Here is a 19,895-nt window from a genome sequence, read left to right as displayed (position 1 = left end):
AGAAATTATTTCAGCAAATGCAAAATTCTTACAGTTGATAGATTTATAGAGAAGCATTAATTTGATCATTCGTATTAATAATGTACTCATTTTCTGTTCCTTTACTCATTAAGAATATTTCCACCCCACTAAGTTTCTCTTGTTATGCAGAATGAATGACTTCTTTAGGCTACAGTCCTGTGACTGATAAGTGCTAGTTATTCATTGTAGTCATAAATAATATAAACTTATTTGCTTATTGCCCTTCCCCCATTCTCATTGTGTCAGCTATAGGTCATATTCTTTTAGAATCTTAGGTAGTCATGTACCATGTGTTTTCAAGGCATCATGAACTTTTGCTTTATAAAATGTGAAAATTCTAGGTAGCAGCTGGTGCTGTTGGATTAGCACAAAGAGCCTTGGATGAAGCTACCAAATATGCCCTGGAAAGGAAAACTTTTGGAAAGCTGCTTGTAGAGGTAATTTTAATACTGTGCTTACTTTGTTCAAATGTAAAGATTCCTAATTTCTTCTAAATATTTATAAATCATTTTTAAAGTATAAACTAATGTTTTTATACCTTGGTATGAAGAAGATAACGTGGTTTTATCAGGATGGGTTTCAAGAATAGATTTCCTTAAAACTGTGCCACTATCTGTCACTGTGGGAATTGTTGATTACAAAGAAGAAAAAGAACAATGTATATCTATTGTGCTTGTTGTATACCTGACAATGCACTATAAATTTAAATCTGTTTTCTAATTCTCCAAGCTGCCCTTGTTTGGCAGCGCTTTAATCTCTATTAAAGGTCAGGAAACAGAGTCTCATAGATACTAATTTATATAAGGTGACTTAATTTATAAATTACATCTATTCATTTATAAGAGATTCAGGATTCTCTTTTATACTCTTAATCCATGTCTTCTTCAGTAGCAAATAATTTTAATACTAAAGAATCATGCTGGCCAGCGCTGCGGCACACCGGGTTCAATCCTGGTCAGGGCACTGGATTCTGTCCCGGTTGATTCAATGCTTTTTTTTTTTTTTTTTTTGGACAGGCAGAGTGGACAGTGAGAGAGAGAGACAGAGAGAAAGGTCTTCGTTTTACCGTTGGTTCACCCTCCAATGGCCGCCATGGCCCAAGCACTTGGGCCATCCTCCACTGCACTCCCTGGCCACAGCAGAGAGCTGGCCTGGAAGAGGGGCAACCGGGACAGAATCCGGCGCCCCAACCAGGACTAGAATCCGGTGTGCCAGCGCTGCAAGGCGGAGGATTAGCCTAGTGAGCCATGGCGCTGACCGCTTCCATGCATTTCTAGGGAAGTTCTTAACTTTACCTCTTCAAATATTGATTGCCTTTTCCCCTGCCCCACCATTATCTATATTCTCTCCTCTGTAACTCATTATGGTTTGTGCAATGAACCTCCTGTTTCTATCCCCAGGAGTCACTGGTTTTCAAACTGTCTACAGTGAAAGGCCAGTTTGTTTCTAATTTTTAGTCAGTTATTGACCATTATTTTTGTAAAGTCTAAGAATGCTTCAGCCTAAGATGAGTGACAGGAAAAAAAAAAAAAAAGATGAGTGACAGCGGGACTGACTCCAAAACAAAGAGTTTATTTGGGAATAGCAAGAGACTGGGTACATTTGCTATGGCAGACCATAGGCATATCCAGGGTGTTGGGACTTGTCAAGACAAGTCCACATAGTAAACAAAGACCTTTGGTTACCCGAGCTTATTGCAGGAGTTGTGTTTGATCGCTGGTGGAGACTGTGTCCTTATGCAGATGTCTTATCTGGAATACTGCTGATTTGAGGAATTCCCAGGGTAGTTTCTGTCGTAGGAGTACGTTATGGAGGGGCTCTCTTTCATGGCCTCCTGGCTTCCTTTTGGTAGTGTACAACAAAAATGACTGCAGTTTGGTACTGGCCACTTTCACAAATGTCACAACAATGTTAAGTTGCTATAAAAGTTTCTAAATGCTTACTGGCACCTTCAGTACCATGAACCATTTTGTGGATGGACACTATGGACAGATCAAACTTGAACTACTATTGTTCTATATACCTTAACTTCAGTTTCATAATTTATCTCTCTGTGCTAAATTCTCAATAATTTTCTCAGACCTGCTGTCCAATTTCGTGATCTTGTGCCTAATCTGTTAGTTAATCTATCTGTTGAAAATTTGTAATGACTGCTTTTCATTTCTAGAAATTATTTGGTTCTTTTCCATTTCATCCCTTCTCTTCACAGTGTCTTTGTTTTTCAACATATCATCTCTTCCCTCTTACTTCCTTAATCATACAAACACTCCATATTTATAGTCAATTTCAGATTTTTTCCCGTTATCTCAAGTTCTTAGAATATTAATCTTTTGATCTGCTACATCTACTAACTCCTCCATGGCCAGTTGCTTTCTCTTTTAATTCTTGCTTATAAACTTACCTACAGAGGATATTATTTTTCTTAGTGCATTGTGGAACATCCTAAACAGTGGCATTTGAACATTTGTTTGTACTTCTATCAGATATTCCAAGATTTCACCTTTCTACGCGCTGATATGATGAATTTCTCCATTTGGGGAATCTTGTACCACACAGGCCTTATACACTACACTTTAAGAGACTCCTTTTCTTTTCTTTTCCTTTTTACATCTGGGCAATGGATAAGCTTCTTTATGGATTTCCTATCCTGATGAGCAAGGACTTTTCATCCCCTATGAGAAGAGAGGGTTTTGTGTGTAGGGAGTCTCAGGTTCCCATCTTGTTCATGCTCACATCCAGATCTCCTGTTCCTCGAGTTTTTGTTAAAACTCCAGCTGCACTCCTATCAAATCCAAATCTGTGTCTGATTTTTTTTTTTCCTTCACTGTGTCATCTCTTCTCAGCAGTTTGGAGGAACTTGGAGCTTTCCATTTTTTTCCTTTTAGCTCTTTTTTTTAATCAAGTATTTCTGTGTTGGCGCATTCATGTTGACAGAATTTCATATGTACATTTTATTAAATGTTATTGTAGCTTATTTACAGCTAACAAGTAAAATACTATTCACTTAATATCTGTCATCCTCTTCCGGATCTTCCTTACCAAGTATCTGATGATAACTCTTGGTTATTTTGATTGTTATCTAACTCAGTATGGAGTCTCCTTCCATTATCTTCCATTTTCCTTAATAAAGTCAAAGATTCATTTATTAAATATAGAAAAGTCTTAGTCTTTGCTTACTACTTAACTCAAAATACAATCTTTTATTATTTGATTTCTTCCAATGATTTGCCTCCCTTTTAAATACTCTGCACAGGGGCCAGCACTGTGGCGTAGCAGGTAAGACCACCGCCTGCAGGGCTGGCATCCCATATGGGCGCTGGTTCGAGTCTCGGCTGCTCCTCTTCCAATCCAGCTCTTGTGGGAGACCCAGAAGAAGCTTCTGGCTCCTGGTTTTGGATTGGCACAGCTCCAGCTATTGCAGCCAACTGGGGAGTGAACCAGTGAATGGAAGACCTCTCTCTCTCTGCCTATCCTTCTTTGTGTAATTCTGACTTTCAAGTAAATAAATAAATCTTTTTTTAAAAAATTAAATAAATAAATACTCTGCACAGTGCTGAGTTGCCTGCATTTTCAATTAACAAATACATATGAAGCCTTCAAAAAGTGCATGGAAAATGCAAATTATGAAAAAACTATTCATAAACTTCAAATTATTTTGCACCAAAATGTACTTTTTTTAAAAGATTGATTTATTTATGTTGAAAACCAGGATTATAGAGAGAGAGACAGATAGACAGAAAGATCTTCCATTCACTTGTTTACTCCCATGATGGCCACAATAGCCAGGACTGGGCCAGGCTGAAGTCAGGAGCCAGGAGCTTCATCCAGGTCTCCCACATGGGTAGCAGGGGCCCAAACACTTGAGCCATTTTCCACTGCTTTTCTGAAGCCATTAGCAGGGAGCTGGATCTGAAGCGGAGCAGCCAGGACTTTTAATTGGCACCCAGATGAGATGCTGGCATCACAGGTGGTGGCTTTACCCGGAGAGCCACAATGTCAGCCTCAAACTTACATTAATTAAATTTTCTATGAACTTTTTGAAGTACTCTTGTTTTGTCCCATCTGTGTACTCTGCTCTGTGTAACTCCAGTCTGCTAGAATTTTCTGTATGTAGCATAACATACACAAAGAATAACTTCATACTTAGAAACTATACTTAAATAATTGTTTAGCCATTTCACATTTTTTTAAAGATTTATTTATTTAAGAGAGAGGTAGAGTCAGAGAGAGAGAGAGAGAGGTCTTCCATTTGCTGGTTCACTCCCTAAATGACCGCAATGGCCAGAGCTGAGCTGATCCGAAGCCAGGAGCCAGGAGCCAGGAGCTTCTGGGTCTCCCACGCGGGTGCAGGGGCCCAAGGAGTTGGGCCATCTTCTACTGCTTAGGAAGAGATAATTACTGTGAACATTTTGTTCTGTTTATTTTTTTTTTTTTTGATGTATATATTTGTCTAAAGTTGTAACCATACTACATGTTGCAAAATTCCACCTAATACTATGTGGTGAACATATTTCTGTCTTGTAACATGTCATGGCTGTACAACTCAAAGAGCACTTACCAATGATTCTTGAAGGTATTTGTATTACTTTTCCTATTTGATTATGTACTAAGGATAAAAAGCAGCTTTTATTTCTCCTTTCTGCATCATTATCTGATACAATGCCACGTTGTTTTTTTCTATCTGCAATAATTTCCTTTAAAAAGTCTGAGAAACTCAGGACATACATATATTTGTGGTTTTCATGTCCCAAATGCATACTGCCATTCCAGTCATGAGAAAACACTAGACAAACACTGAGGAACATTCTACAAAAAATAATCAGCATTCTTCACATGTTCAAAGGTCATAAAAGATAAGGAAAAACAGGAATTGCAAACAGCCTAGGAAAGACAAAGAAGGTTCTACTTCCAGTCCAGCTTCCTGCTAATGCTTCTGTCAGGGCAGCAGACAACTGCTTGGACCACTTCCACCTAGGTGGCAAACCAGGATGGAATTCCTGGTTCCTGGCTTTGGTCTGGCCCAGCTTTGGCTGTTATGGCTATTTGGTAAATGAACTAGTAGATAGAAGATCAGTTCATCTTCTCTTTCTCTCTCTCACTCACTGCCTTTCAAGTAAATAAATACATGAATCTATAAAACAACTTGAGTAAAGGTCTATAATATTGGGCCAGCACTGTGGCATAGCAGGTAAAGTTGGCACCTGCAGTGCTGGCATCCCATATGGGCACCGGTTCGTGTCCTGGCTGCTTCGCTTCAAATTCAGCTCTCTGGTATGGCCTGGGAAAGCAGTAGAAGATGGCCCTAGTCCTTGGGTCCCTGCACCTGCATGGGAGACCCAGAAGAAGCTCCTGGTTCTTGGCTTTGAATCAGCCCAGCTCCAGCCATTGTGGCCATTTGGGAAGTGAACCAGCAGATGGAAGACTTCTCTCTCTCTCTCCCCCTCTCCCTCGCTTCCCCTCTCTCTCCTCCTCCTCTTCCCTCTCCCCCTCTCTCTCCTCCTCCCTCTCCCCCTCTCCCTCTTCGTCCCTCCCTCCCTCTCTCCCTTTCTGCTTCTACCTCTCTAACTCTGCCTTTCAAACAAATAAATAAATCTTTAAAAAAGAGCCTATAATGTATTTGATAATATTGTGCCAGTGTTAATGTCCTGTTGATCATTGCAGTATGATTTTATAATGTGTTAACATTAGAGAAAGATGGGGGGAGCTCTGTTGAAAATCTAAAATTAATTCTAACTTTTAAAAAATGTCCTAGGAGAAAAGCTTTTAAGTTTTGCCTATGGATATTTTTAACTCTTTTTTCTCTTTAATTCTAGCACCAAGCAGTATCATTTTTGCTGGCTGAGATGGCAATGAAAGTTGAACTAGCTAGAATGAGTTACCAGAGAGCAGCTTGGGAGGTGGATTCTGGTCGGCGAAATACCTATTATGCTTCTATTGCAAAGGCATTTGCTGGAGATATTGCAAATCAGGTTGCTACTGATGCTGTACAGATTTTTGGAGGCAATGGATTTAATACAGAATATCCTGTAGAAAAACTAATGAGGGATGCCAAGATCTATCAGGTAAGATTAAAAATGGTTTTTGTTGTTTGTTAGGGGATAGGATATCCAGTAGATTTTTTATTATGTGGGGATTTTATACCGCTAGTGATAGTAAATGTCATGGATGGCTGTGAACTGATTTTTAGGAATAATCAGCACAAAGAAGCATGCTGTTAGTGATTAGGTATAGGTCTTAAGAGAAAGCAAGCTAACAAAGCAAATGGTACAGGGGCTGTTGTGGTGCAGTGGGTTAAGCTGCTGCCTGCAAAGCCAGCATCCCATGTGAGCACTGGTTCAAGTTCCTGCTGCTTCACTTTGATCCAGCTCCCTGCTAATATGCCTTAGAAAGCAGTGGAAGATGGGCTCAAGTACTTAGGCCCCTGTCATCCATGTTGGAGACTTAAATAAAGTTCCTGGCTCCTGGCTTTAGCTTGGCCCAGCCCCAGCCATTGTGGCATGAACTCGCAGATGGAAGCATCTCTCTCTCTCTCGCTCTCTCTCTCTTACTTTCAAATACATACATACATACATACACATACAGCTTTAACAAATTTTTTGAAAAAATAAATGATACAGATGAACCTTCTTTGAGTTTTAGCATTCCAGTTAATTGTAACCAACACTTTGCTGTCCAGGAAATATACATGTCATTTATAATTATTTTTCTTTGAATCTTCCTGCAATTCTTGGATTAATTGAAACCATAATTAAATGAAAAACCAACATGAGACGATGATATAGATGATTTCTATATTAAATTGATGGCTAGAAAAACTTAGAATTTAGTAAATAAGACATAATTGTGTATATTCTCCACATGTAGCATAAAAATTATAACCCATGGTTCCAAGCTTCTCTTTCCTAGCTCCCCTGTCCTTAGCAAACTATTTGACATATCCAGTCATTTGAAATCCTGAGGTAGAATCAGAATGCTAGAATGAGAAAAATGTTGGACACAGTGCAATCCCTCCATTTCAACAGTGAAAACACTGAGGACTGGGATTTGTGCCTTATCCAAAATCACAGGTTTATCTGGTGATACTCTCCCTTTCCTGAAGCCTGTAATCACATTTATTTAACTTTTCTTTACCATATGAGAAGATGAACTGACAAACAGCTTAGGTTAGTGGTTAGAATGAAAATTAGGGCTATTAGGAATATGTATGTGACCAAAACCAAATCCTCCCTACTCTCTCTTTAGCTACTCTGTTCCTTAGGCAACAGGGAGAAAATATCAGGTTTAAGAATAAAAACAAAAACCAGTTGAAGATGACAGCTTGTCAAGAACAGTTCATAAAAGTTGAATAATATTTTGCCAAAATTAAACTAGTTTTCCAAAACGTTTTGAAATATATATATCCTTTTGTTTGATGTTTAGAACACTTCTCCAGAACTTTGGTACAAGATATTTCATAATAATATCAACTAATCTTTAGAGAATTACATAAGGGGCTTCAAATAATTTGTGGAAAAATGGAAGTAAAATATAAGTTTATTTTGGCATAAAAATTTGCAGTTAATATATAGTTTGTTCATAATAGATATTTTCCATGAACTTTTTGAAGATCCCTTGTATGCAATTGTTTCCTCAGATTTCACAGATCAGGTTTTAGAATCTCTAGGGCTACCAAGCCTATAAATGGTTTGATTCAGTTTGGTATTATTACACTGGAGCTTACACTGCCATCCAGAATTTTGAATAAATCAAAGTTTTTTTGTACTGAACATAATTAACCTGCATTTATATTTTTCTTGCAGATTTATGAAGGCACTGCACAAATCCAAAGGCTTGTTATAGCCCGTGAACACATTGGCAAATACAAAAGTTAAAAAGATTGCTATAGAAAGATGATTAATCTTTGAAAAACTAGAACACAGTCCACTATTTAAACTCCAGAAAAGAGTTTTTCTACTGCAAGTGAAAATAAATATTCTTACACTAAATCTATGCAACTAATTCTAATAATAGTTTGTACTTTTGCTTAACTTTGTGATTTCCCTTTTTAAAACAGATTTATTTCGTTAAAATTATGTGTTGTCCTTAGTATCACTGTGCTTGAATTACATTACCATGGGGGGAGGGAAATACATGTTTTGTTATTTTCTACTCTTAAAGTAGCAGGAATTCCTTGGAATTTTAAAAGAATTCAGAATGTTCCAAATTTTACACTGAAAAAATATTACAGGATTTGGATAATACCAACAACTTGCCATTGGTTTTTGTAGACTTAATGGCATTACTGTACTAGAGGATTTCATTTTACTACAGTTTAGAAAGCACTTGCTATTTTTTTATGACTGTGTTGGTGTCTAGGTAGCCTTTGGTCAACTGTATGAAATTTCAAGTCATCTGTGCATTCTGTAAAGGAATTAAATAAAAATCATCTGTTCAGTGTTAATTAGCATGTCTTTATATCCTTCCCAGGAAGCTTTATTAATTCATATAACAGTGTACACATATTTTATGTATTTACCATGATGATGAAGTAAGTCACATTTTCATTTTGAATTGCATAAACTTACCTGAAAATTTTTATTTTGAGACCCCAGAATATATGAACATAAAATAATGTAAGAACCAAAGTTTGGAAATTTAATATTTTTAAAAATATTTATTTGAGGCACCGGTGTTATGGTGCAGTGGGTTAAGCTGTCCCCTGCAATACCAGCACCCTGTAATAGAGTGCTGATTTGAGTCCCAGCTCTGCTACCCATCCAGCTCCCTTCTAATGATCCAGGGAAAGCAGAAGAAAATGGCTGAAGTCTTTGGACCCCTGAACAGAAGTCCTGGATGTAGTTCAGCCTTGTCCATTTCCAGCCACTGTGGCCATTTGGGGAGTGAACATTATTTGAAAGGCAGAGTAATTAGAGATATAGAGAATCTTCTATCCCCTGTCTTACTCCCCAGCAGCTGGTACTGGAGCCAGGCTGAAGCCAGGAGCCAGGAACTCTATTATCTGGGTCTCCCATGTAGGTAAAAGGGACTCAAGTACTTCTGATACCATTTGCTGCATTTCCAGGGGCATTAGCAGGAAGCCAGATCAGAAATGGAGTAGTTGGAATTCAAACCAGACATTCATATGAAATCTGAGTACCCCAAGTGGCAGCTTAATCTGCTATGTTATACCACAATACACACTCCTGATATTCTTTGTAATTTAAAATACCAAATACTGCCAAAATGCAGAGCACTAAATGAGGTTTTAGTGGAGTACTAAACTAATTATTCAGTCAGCTGTGTGCTACTTTTCAGTTCTATTCTGATACTCCCCAGAGGTAGCCTTAATCCCATAAGACTCCTCACTTCCGAGGCCAGTGTTAAGTCCCTAGTTCCCTGGCTACCCATACTCAGCCCAACATGGCTACGAATTTAGGTATTCCTATGATCCCACCCTCAGAGTCCATAATTTGCCAGAATGGCTCACAGAACTCAGGAAAACCCTTTACTTATAGTTATCTGTTTATATAAAGGTTACATAAAACTCAAGAACAGCCAATGGAAGAGATAGACAGATCAAGGTATGGGGAGGAGAGAGGTGCAGATTGTCCATGCCTTCTCCCAGCACATCACTTTGCTAGCACCTTTATGTACTCACCAACCTGGAACCTCCCAAGTCTTATTCAAGAGTTCTTATAGAACTCAATCTCCAATCCCCCTCTCCTCACCAGAGGTCAGGGTTGAAATTGCAAAGTTCTAACCTGTACTGTCTCCTAGGACTGCCATTATAAAACAACCACAAGGGACAGCATTGTGGCACAACAGGTTAAGCCTCTGCCTGGGACACTGGCATCTTCTGGGGAGAGGTTCGAGTCCTGGCTACTCCACTTGGAATCCAGCTCCCTGGGAAAGCAGTGGAGGATAGGCCAAATGCTTGGACCTCCACACTCACGTCAGGGACCTGGAAGCTCAGCTCCTGGGCTTCAGCCCAGCCAAGCTCCCGGTCATTGCAGCCATTTGGGAAGTGAACCAGCAGATAGAAGATCTCTATTTCTCCCTGCCTAAATCTGTAACTGCCTTTCAAATAAATAAAATCTTTAATAAAAAACCCACAGACCAAATGACTCAAACAGAAATATACAAGAGTACTTCAAACGATGAAAATGGAATCTGGTGCAAAAGAATTGGAAATTCATGAAGGTTTTTTTCATAGTATGCATTTTCCAAGAACTTGAAGTGCCCTCATATTTTCTCACAGTTTGGAGGCCAGAAGTTCAAGAACAAAGTACAGTCAGGGGGCAGCGCCATGGCTCACTTAGTTAATCCTCCGTCTACGGCGCCGGCATCCCATATGGGCGCCGGTTCTAGTCCCGGTTGCTCCTCTTCCAGTCCGGCTCTCTGCTGTGGTCCGGGAGGGCAGTGGAGGATGGCCCAAGTGCTTGGGCCCCTGCACCCGCATGAGAGATGAGGGAGAAGCACCTGGCTCTTGGCTTTGGATCAGCGCAGCGTCAGCCGTAGCGGCCATTTGGGGAGTGAACCAATGGAAGGAAGACCGTTCTCTCTGCCTCTCTCACTGTCTATAACTCTACCTGTCAAATAAAAAAAAAAATACAGTCAGGGGTGGTTTCTGGTGAGGCCTCTTCCTGGCTCATAGACTGCCACCTTGTATGTTTCCACATGTCTTCTTTGTACAAGCTTGACAGGTTGGGTGAGAGGGAAGCTCTGGTGTCTAATCCTCTTAAATGCCAGTAATAGGGCTGATGCTGTGGTGTGTGTTGGCGGGGAGCCTTCTGTAGTTCAAGTGTCCCGTATAGGTGCCGGTTCAAGGCCCGGCTGCTCCACTTCTGATCCAGCTCTCTGCTGGGGAAGCCATGGAGGATGGCCCAGGTACTTGGACCACTGCACCTGCATGGGAGACCTAGAAGAGGCTCCTGGCTCCTGGCTGCTGACTTCAAATCAGCGTAGTTCCAGCTATTGTGGCTATTTAGGGAGTGGACTAGCAGATAGAGGATCTCTCTCTTTCTGCCTCTGCCTCTAACTCTTTCAAATAAATATTAAAAAAAAAAAAAAAAAAAAGATACCAGTCAAGTAGGATTAAGGCTCTATCTAATATAACCTTGACTCCCTAAAGCAGGGGTGGGGCCACTTAGATATTCATAACATCATTTGGAGGTCATACAAATTTATCAACTTAAAAATTAGCCTGCTATAGATTAGATTTTTAAATTTCAAGTCCCACCTGTGGCTGCCCCGGTAGGGCCACACCAAATGATTTTCTGGGCTTCATACAGTCCATGGGTGAAAATTTTAAGAGCTGATATACACTGCCCATCAAATACTTGAAAGGAGATTTGTGTTGTGGTGCAGTGGGTTAAGCTGCCTTGGCATGCTTGCATCCTATAATGGAGTACTAATTCAAGTCCCAGCATTCTGCTTCTGACCCAGCTTCCTGCCAATGCTCCTGGGAAGGCAGTGGATTAATGCTCAAGTACTTGGGTCCCTGCCACCCATGTGGGACACCCAGATGCAATTCCTGGCTCCTGGCTTTGGCCTGGCCAAGATCCGGTTATTGTGTGCATGTGCAAGTGAACCAGGAGTGGAAGATCTCTCTTTACCCTTGTTTGTGTTTGTTTCCTGTGATTATTTACCTAGGTACAGCTAGAGTGTAGGGCTCTTCAAATTTGCTTTCAAATCTAGAGCCATGAAGTACTGAACTACTAATGTTATAGGATTAAATTTTGGCTCAAAATTTTCATAAGGAACCTAAGATAGGACTTTTAAAAGCCTCTATCATGTGCTATCCCATAGCTAGGAACCAAGCCCAAGAATCTCTCTACTAAGTACAAATTCCTGCAGTGTCTAAGAATTTAGGTGACCATCTGTCTTCAGCATCCTCAAAATTTGCTAAGGTTCCTGGCCTGCCAAGCCATGCCCTTCCTTACATCTGTAAGACTGTAACAGTTTAAGCCAGGGACTACTCCAGTTTTACTGGGACAGCTTTGTAGGAATTTGCTTCACATATAAAGCCACTTGTGTTTTAATCATGAGCTTGTCATAACTGATCGAGATTTTCCAATAGGTCACTCTAGACATGTCCTGATTTCACAGTTAATTTTTTCAATTATATTCTGGTAAAAAGAAATACAGATTCCTATTGACTATTTCCAGGAAATATAAGGAGGCTGAGTACATATTTCTGAATTCTGAGGGTCTAGGATCACACAGCATTTAAAATCTCAGTTTATAAATGCAAAGTCCACTCAACAGAAATCCAGAGATAGCTTAAGAAGAATTTTAAATGGGCTTCTACATATACTATAAAAGGAGAAGATTTCATCGACAAAATACAATAATTAGATTTCCTTCATCAGTTCAGTCCTATGTAATTGTTCTGCTGGATCGTGTGCTATTATGGAGCAGCCTGGTTCTAGAGGAAACAAAGAAATGATGACTCAGTCCTCTGATACAGTTTGAAAGTTGTCTAACTTTTATCTACTTGGAAACATGTACTTGAGTCTGTTCTTTGAAGTGTCTATCAGTAGTTCAATGTATCAGTAGCTTAAAGCATCTGATCCTTTCCCTGAGGCCTTTTCTATTTTTTGTCTGAACTAACAAGACATTCTGAGACTGAAGAATGAAGGAAGCTCCACATAAGAATAAGATATCTTACTAGGGAGACTTACATATGGGATGCCAGACAGGCCAGTCAGGAACTCTGGGCAGGAGTAGAATAATGACTGCTCTGTGCAGGGCAGCACGAAGGGCAAGATTTTGTACTTACAAACAACACGGAGACAGGGTAGAAAATTGTGTTACAAACATTCTTTTGTTATAAGATTTAGCCCTTTAGACGTGTTGTGCCAGAAAGATTTGTAATAACATTTAAATGTTACGGCTGGAGAATGGTGCCAGTTAGGCTGGCAGGTGGTCAGCACTCTTCTGAAACAGAGAGAAATGAACTACAATTTGCTGTCACACACTCCTCAAAGATACAAACTTTGACCTCTAGCTTACAGTAGAGTCTTTAAGCAAGCATCAAGGTTAAACTGAAACTATCTGGAGATGGCCAAGGCTGGACTATCGTAATTACCTCATCCAGTATCAGGATAGAGGGTAAAGTTCTCAATTTCACCACAGTACAAAACTATTTCATAAGAATTTAAGTTTCTTCCCCAGGGAAGAATTTTCCTCAGGGAAGAAAATTTCAGTTTCCTTCTCAGGGAAATGAGAGTACATTTCCAACATGTTCTCATAAGTGCACATTTCAGACATTCATATTAATATAAATTTTTAAAGATTTATTTTATTTATTTGAAAGGCAGAGCCAGAGACAGAGAAAGGGAGATTCAGAGAGAGGTCCCCCATTCGTTGGTTCACTCTCCAAATGGCTGCAACAGGTGGGGCTGGGGCTGGGCCAGGCCAAAGCCAGGAGCTTCACCTGGGTCTCCCAAGTGGGTATAGGGGCCCAAGCACTTGGGCCATCTTCCACTGCTGTCCTAGGAGCATTGGCAGGGAGCTGGATTGGAAATGGAGCAGCCAGAACTCAAAGCAGTGCCTATATGGGATGCTGGCCCTGCAGGCGGAGGCTTAACCTTCTATACCACAGAGCTGGCCCCCTATAGTAATAATATTTTACCTATAAAAAATTTTTTAAAAGATTTATTTATTTTATTTGAAAGGCAGAGTTAGAAAGAGGAGAGACAGATCTTCCATCTGCTGCTTCACTCCCCAAATGGCTGTAATCAATCGCCAGAGCTGAGCCAGGATGAAGCCAGGAGCTAGAGGCTTTTTTTGGGTCCCCAACATGGGTGAGGGTGCAGGACCCCAAGCACTTGGGCCATCTTCTGCTGCTTTCCCAGGCACATTAGAAGGGAGCTGGACAGGAAGTGGAACAGCCAGGCACCCAACTGGGATGCCTGCCCGCACCACAGGCAGCAGCTTAACCTGCTAAGCCACAGGACCAGCCGCTACCAATACAAGTTTAAAGTAAGAAAGGCCAAGTTAGTCTTCTTTCTTATTTACCAACTTTTCCAAGAGCATTGACAGGAAATATGGAGCACATGAAATAAAGTCAATTATTTCTGACATCCTCTTTACATAAAGTAAATAAACACATTTTTGTGATTTTTCAGAGGCCCTGCAGAAAACTTCAAAGAGAACTGTAGGTATAAAATACAAATGTTTAATTAATACAAATGTTTAAATTAAACATTGGACTGTGGGAAGGTGAAATCAAAAGAGCTGTCAGACATCACTCGATTAAGTTAATATTAAAGGTTCTTGTCCCTTTTTATTTTTTAAAGATTCATTTATTTATTTGAAAGGCACAGTAACACAGAGAGGGAGGGAGAGAGACCCAGAGATCTTCCACCCACTGGTTCAATCCCTTAATGCCCAGAACAGCTGAGACTGGTCCAGGCCAAAGCCAGGAATCAGGAACTCCATGTGGGTCTCCCACATAGGTGGCAGGGACCCAAGAACTTGATCCATCATGGCTGCATTCTACACTCCCATAAGGGATGGGGACATTGTGAGCAGCAGCCTAACCTGCTGGACCACAACCCCACCCCCACCCCCCCAGCCTGTCCCTAATTAAAGGAACAATAAATATTTTAAAATAAATAAAGTATGAAAAAAATCCAGCATAGGATAATATAAGGAACTTAAGCTATTTTTCAAATGAGGCCTTTCTTTTTCTTTCTTCCTTTGTCTCTCTCTCTCTCTCTCTCTCTCTCTCTCTCTCTCTCTCTCTCTCTCCTCTGTCTCTCCCTCTGTGTCTTTTTTAAATACTTCATGGCTAGGGTTAGATGTTTGGCCTAGCAGTTGGGATGTCTGCATTCCTTATCATAGTACTTCAGTTAGATTGCTGGCTCCAGCTTCCTGACAGTGTAGACTTTGGGAAGCAATAGTGACTGTTCAAATAGTTGCATTCCTGCCACCCATGGGAGAGACCTGGATTGTGTCCTTGGTTCACAGCTTCACTGAGCAGTTGTGGACATCTGGGGAATGAGCCAGTATGTGGGAACTTTATCTGTCTTTCCCTCTCTACCTCTCGAATAAATAAAATTTTAAAAATAACTCAGGATGACAAAGTCATCCTGTGCATTCTGTCTGGTAAGACAGAATATCTGGGCCGGCACCGCGGCTCAATAGGCTAATCTCCACCTTGCAGCGCCGGCACACCGGGTTCTAGCCCTGGTCAGGGCGCCAGATTCTGTCCCGGTTGCCCCTCTTCCAGGCCAGCCCTCTGCTATGGCCGGGGAGTGCAGTGGAGGATGGCCCAAGTCCTTGGACCCTGCACCCCATGGGAGACCAGGAGAAGTACCTGGCTCCTGGCTTCGGATCAGCGCGATGTGCCGGCTGCAGTACACCGGCCGCAGCGGCCATTGGAGGGTGAACCAATGGCAAAAAGGAAGACCTTTCTCTCTGTCTCTCTCTCACAGACCACTCTGCCTGTCAAAAAAAAAAAAAAAAAAAAAAAAAAAAAAGACAGAATATCTCCACTATCTAGACAGAAGGTAAAATATTAATCTCTCACATTGTTGGTGAGGGGGTTAATGAGTAAAACAAGGAAGCAAGCTCATTAAACAGAGTTCTTTGTTATGACATAAATTAATAAATTTATTAACTTATCCTATTAAAAAGTTTGAAAACATTTCATGGACATGTAATGAGAAGTCAAGGCCTTTCTCAATCACAAATTTACAGGCACAGAGTTTCAGATATAAAACTTAAGTCACAGGCTAAAAATATACTTAGCTGCTCAGATTTCCAAGAGCTTTTCTCCTTCTCAGTAGGTAAGAAGTTCTTAATTTATTAACACTCATAACTATATGGACCAACACATCAGATTCTCTATTATCTTCCAAGAGAAAAATTATTCCTAACACTGACAGAGATCATCAAATGGAACAAGCAGTCTCAATCACTGCTGCCACTTCAGAAATAGCATACCATATTTCATTGATTAAAAAGTGACTAATTTATGGACCATGCTTGAATCTGCAACCAAAAACAAACACAAAAATCAGTAGGGAGGGAAAATCCTACATAAATATAGTTTAAAAAAAAAAAGTTAAAGCCCTACTATTATTTGGGGGTCACTTTGAGAGCCAAAAAAAGATGTGCCTCAACCCAAGGTGTTTTCTTTTTTAAGGGTTTATTTATTTATTTGAAAGAGTTACACAGAGAAAGGCAGAGAGAGAGAGAGAGAGAGAGAGAGAGAGAGAGAGAGAGATCCTCCATCCATTGGCTCACTCCCCAGTTGGCTGCAATGGCTGGAGCTGTGCCAATCCGAAGCCAGGAGCCAAGAGCTTCCTCCGGTCTCCCACGTGGGTTTAGGGGCCCAAGGACTTGTGCCATCTTCTACTGCCGTCCCAGGCCATAGCAGAGAGATGGATTGGAAGCGGAGCGACTGGGTCTCGAACCGGCGCCCACATGGGATGCCAGCACTACAGGCGGCGGCTTCACCCACCATGCCACAGTGCAGGCCCCTTAAGGTGTTATTTTCAAGCAATATACTTTACTTGACTCTGTGAGTCCATTTGGGTATCTGTGACCTCAAAGCTGGTAAAGCATAACCTTCAAAATGATAAAATCATGATGCATGCAATGTAAAATGAACATACCGATTTTTAAATAACTCTAATCAAGAGGGAACCAATCTATTATTATTATCTTTTTAAAGATTTACTTATTTTGAAAATTGGAGTTACACACAGAGAGAAGGAGAGGCAGAGAGAGAGAGGTTTTCCATCCACTGGTTCACTCCCCAAATGGCCACAACGGCTGGAGCTGCGCTGATCTAGGAGTCAGGAGCTTCTTCTGGGTCTCCCTCGCGGGTTCAGGGGCCCAAGGACTTGGACCATCTTCTACTGTTTTCCCAGGCCATAGGAGAGACCTGGATCGGAAGTGGAGCAGCCGGGTCTCAAACTGGCACCCCATGTAACTGGCGCCCATATTGGATGCTGGCACTTCAGGCCAGGGCATTAACCCACTTGTGCCATAGCGCCGGCCCCCGAACCAATCTATTATTAAAACAAACTTCTATCAACCACTTTAAACCTTAAAACTTCAAATATTTCTTTTGTAAAAAGTGGCTTTCAAGGTCTTTCTTGTAGTTCATAATTAAAGTACACAATTTTTTTAAGATGTATTTTGTTTATTTGAAAGGTGGAGTTACACAGAGGGAGGGAGGGAGGGAGGGGGAGAGAGAGAAAATCTTCTATTGGCTGGTTCACTCCCAAAATGGCCACAATGGCCAGGGCTGAGCCAGGCCAAAGCCAGGAGACAGGAACTCCCTCCAAGTCTCCCAAATAGTTGCAAGGGCCAAAGCACTTGAGCCACCCTCTGCTGCTTTCCTAGACACATTAGCAGAGGGCTGGATGAGAAGTAGAGCAGCCAGGTCTTGAACCACTGCCCATATGGGATTCCAGCACTTACCCACCATACCACAGTGCCAGCCCCCAAACACAGCTTTTTAAAAAAATGCTTCTTTAATCTCCAATTTTACATAAAAGTTTGTTTTAAATGGCTCTCTGATTCTACTCCTTGCATTTTACCTATCTAGGGTTCCTTTTATTATTGTTAACTACTTAGTTATGAAGAGTTGTAATTTCAGGACTTTAGACAAAATTTCATTTGCTTGTACTGAATTAGAACTAGGGTGGAGGGGCCTGCAGGTTAAGCTGCTACCTGCAAGGTAAGCATTCCCTAAGAAGCCAGTTTGAGTCCCAGGTATTCCACTTCTAATCCAGTTCCCTGCTAATGTGGCTGAGAAAGCAACAGAAGAACAAAATCTTAAAAATAAATATAGAGTGGTAAAGAAATCAGAGACACATAAAATATATAGAAAGAAACACAATTTTAAAAATGGAATATGAAGCACATAATATGCTTCTTCTACATTTGCTGCTTCAGAAGCGACTTATTTACTACATTAATTCTATAATGCACATTTTTTAAATACTTAATGTCTCAAAAATCTGAATAGCCATATGCTTTATGACATTAGCCAGTAAGAACTTTTTCCACATTTCCAGAATACCAGAATGTTTAGTGAAAAGCAAGCTATTCTTATTATCCTATCTCCTGACCATCTCGTCTCCTTGCAGGCAAATGCTTTTAGCAATTCAAGACATATATTTTCCTTTTGTTCCCTATGCAAATAGTAGCAATCTATACTTTTTGATAATTTTTTGTGCTTGTTTTCACTTATGATATTTTGAAGATTATTCTGTTGCATTATATTTAATTTCCTCATTTTTTTAAGATTTACTTAATTGTTTGAAATTCAGAGTTATAGAGAGGGAAAGACAGGTTCTCTCCCTAGACAGCCCCATCAGTCAGGGCTGGGTCAGGCCAAAGTCAGGAGCCAGGAGTTTCATCCAGGTCTCCCACCTGGGTGCAGGGGCCCAAGAATTTGGGTCACCTCTTGCTTTCCCAGGCCCATTAGCAGGGAACTGAATCAGAAGTGTAGCAGGCAGGACTTGAACTGGCGCCCATATGGGACACCGGCACTATCAGAAGCAGTTTAACCTGCTGTGCCACAGTGTAGGCCCCTCTTTTCTTTTTAATGGCTGCATAATGAATTATCACAGTTTTTTTTTTTTTTTAAGATTTATTTATTTAAAAGGCTGAAAGGAATGACAGAAAGAGAGAGAGGTCTTTATCTGCTGGTTCACTCCCTAAATTGCCCTAACAGAGTTGGGCCAAGCTGAAGCCTAGAGCTAGGAGCTCCAAGCTGGTCTCACACATGGTTGGCATGGACTCAAGTACCTGAGCCATCATCTGCTGTTTTCCAGGGACATTAGGAGAGCTGGATTGGAATTGGAGTGCTAAGACCCAAATTGATACTCTGATATGGGATGCAGGCATCCAAGTGGCAGCTTAACCCAATGTACCACAATACCATCCCACGATAGTGGTTTTTTCTTTAACTTTTTTTTTTTTTTTTTGGAGAGAGAGCGAGTTCCCATTTGTTGGTTCTCCCCTAATGCCTGCAATGGCTGAGGATGGGCTGGGGCCAGAACCACTGCTTGTCTGGGTCTGCCTTGACGGAAGCTGGGGTCTGGAGCCATGCCAGGAATTGAATCCAAGCACTCTGACATGGAAAGTGGGCATCTTACCGGCTAGGCTGAATGTTCCTACTTAAACTTCTGATGGCCAATTAAGATATTTGTAAAATTATAAAAATGACTGTTATGAATATTCTTGTACATAAGTCACTTCACACCCAAGGGAATATATTTGTTGGATTAATACATAGAAATAGAATTGCAGAATGTGATTATAAGATTGTTAGAATATATTCTGTGTGTATTTCTATTTTGGTTATCAATGTACCCCTAAAACCAAAAATATTGGCACATTCTCAGTAACCATTACATATTTGTGGAAAGCACCTAGGAAGTAGAAAGTGAAATATATTTTTCAATCCTTCAGCCTGTATTGACTCAATGTGAATGTTACTGAATTTGAATATGAGGCTTCCATAATTCTTTTTTTTTTTTTTTTTACATGTATTTATTCATTTGAAAGAGTTACATAGAGAGGAGAGGCAGAGAGAAAGAAGTCTTCCAACTGCTGGTTCACTTCCCTGTTGGCCACAACGGCTGGAGCTGTGCGATCCAAAGCCAGGAGGCAGGAGCTTCTTCCAGGTCTCCCACATGGGTGCAGGGGCCCAAGGACTTGGGCCATCTTCTACTGCTTTCCCAGGCCATAGAAGATCCGTGGATCAGAAGTGGAGCAGCTGGGACTAGAACCAGCGCCCATATAGGATGCTGGCACTGGAAGAGGTGGCTTTACCCTCTACGCCACAGTGCCAGCCCATCATTCTCTCAAAATCTAAGTGCACACAAAGGTTTAAAGTAAAATGTTGAAGAAAAAAAATCCCT

The 19,895-nt window shown here is 40.8% G+C and overlaps 1 protein-coding gene across 2 annotated transcripts in view; it reads left to right on the top strand.

The window, feature by feature from the left end:
* Positions 1-8,461, top strand: part of ACADM (acyl-CoA dehydrogenase medium chain) — a 36,517-nt gene extending 28,056 nt beyond the window's left edge. For both annotated transcript variants that reach the window (XM_002715911.6, XM_051857585.3), the window contains 3 exons: positions 363-458; positions 5,835-6,083; positions 7,821-8,461. In XM_002715911.6, the coding sequence (XP_002715957.1) occupies positions 363-458; positions 5,835-6,083; positions 7,821-7,892 (417 nt within the window). In that variant the 3' untranslated portion in view covers positions 7,893-8,461. The remainder of the gene's footprint in view (positions 1-362; positions 459-5,834; positions 6,084-7,820) is intronic.
* Positions 8,462-19,895: the final 11,434 nt, after the last annotated feature.

The sequence above is a fragment of the Oryctolagus cuniculus genome, chromosome 7 (genome assembly GCF_051225735.1).
Source record: "Oryctolagus cuniculus isolate XC-2025 breed Fujian yellow rabbit chromosome 7, ASM5122573v1, whole genome shotgun sequence".
NCBI classification, from domain to species: Eukaryota; Metazoa; Chordata; class Mammalia; order Lagomorpha; family Leporidae; genus Oryctolagus; species Oryctolagus cuniculus.
The sequence above is the reverse complement of the archived record's forward strand: the minus strand, read 5'-3'. Positions and strand labels throughout refer to the sequence as shown.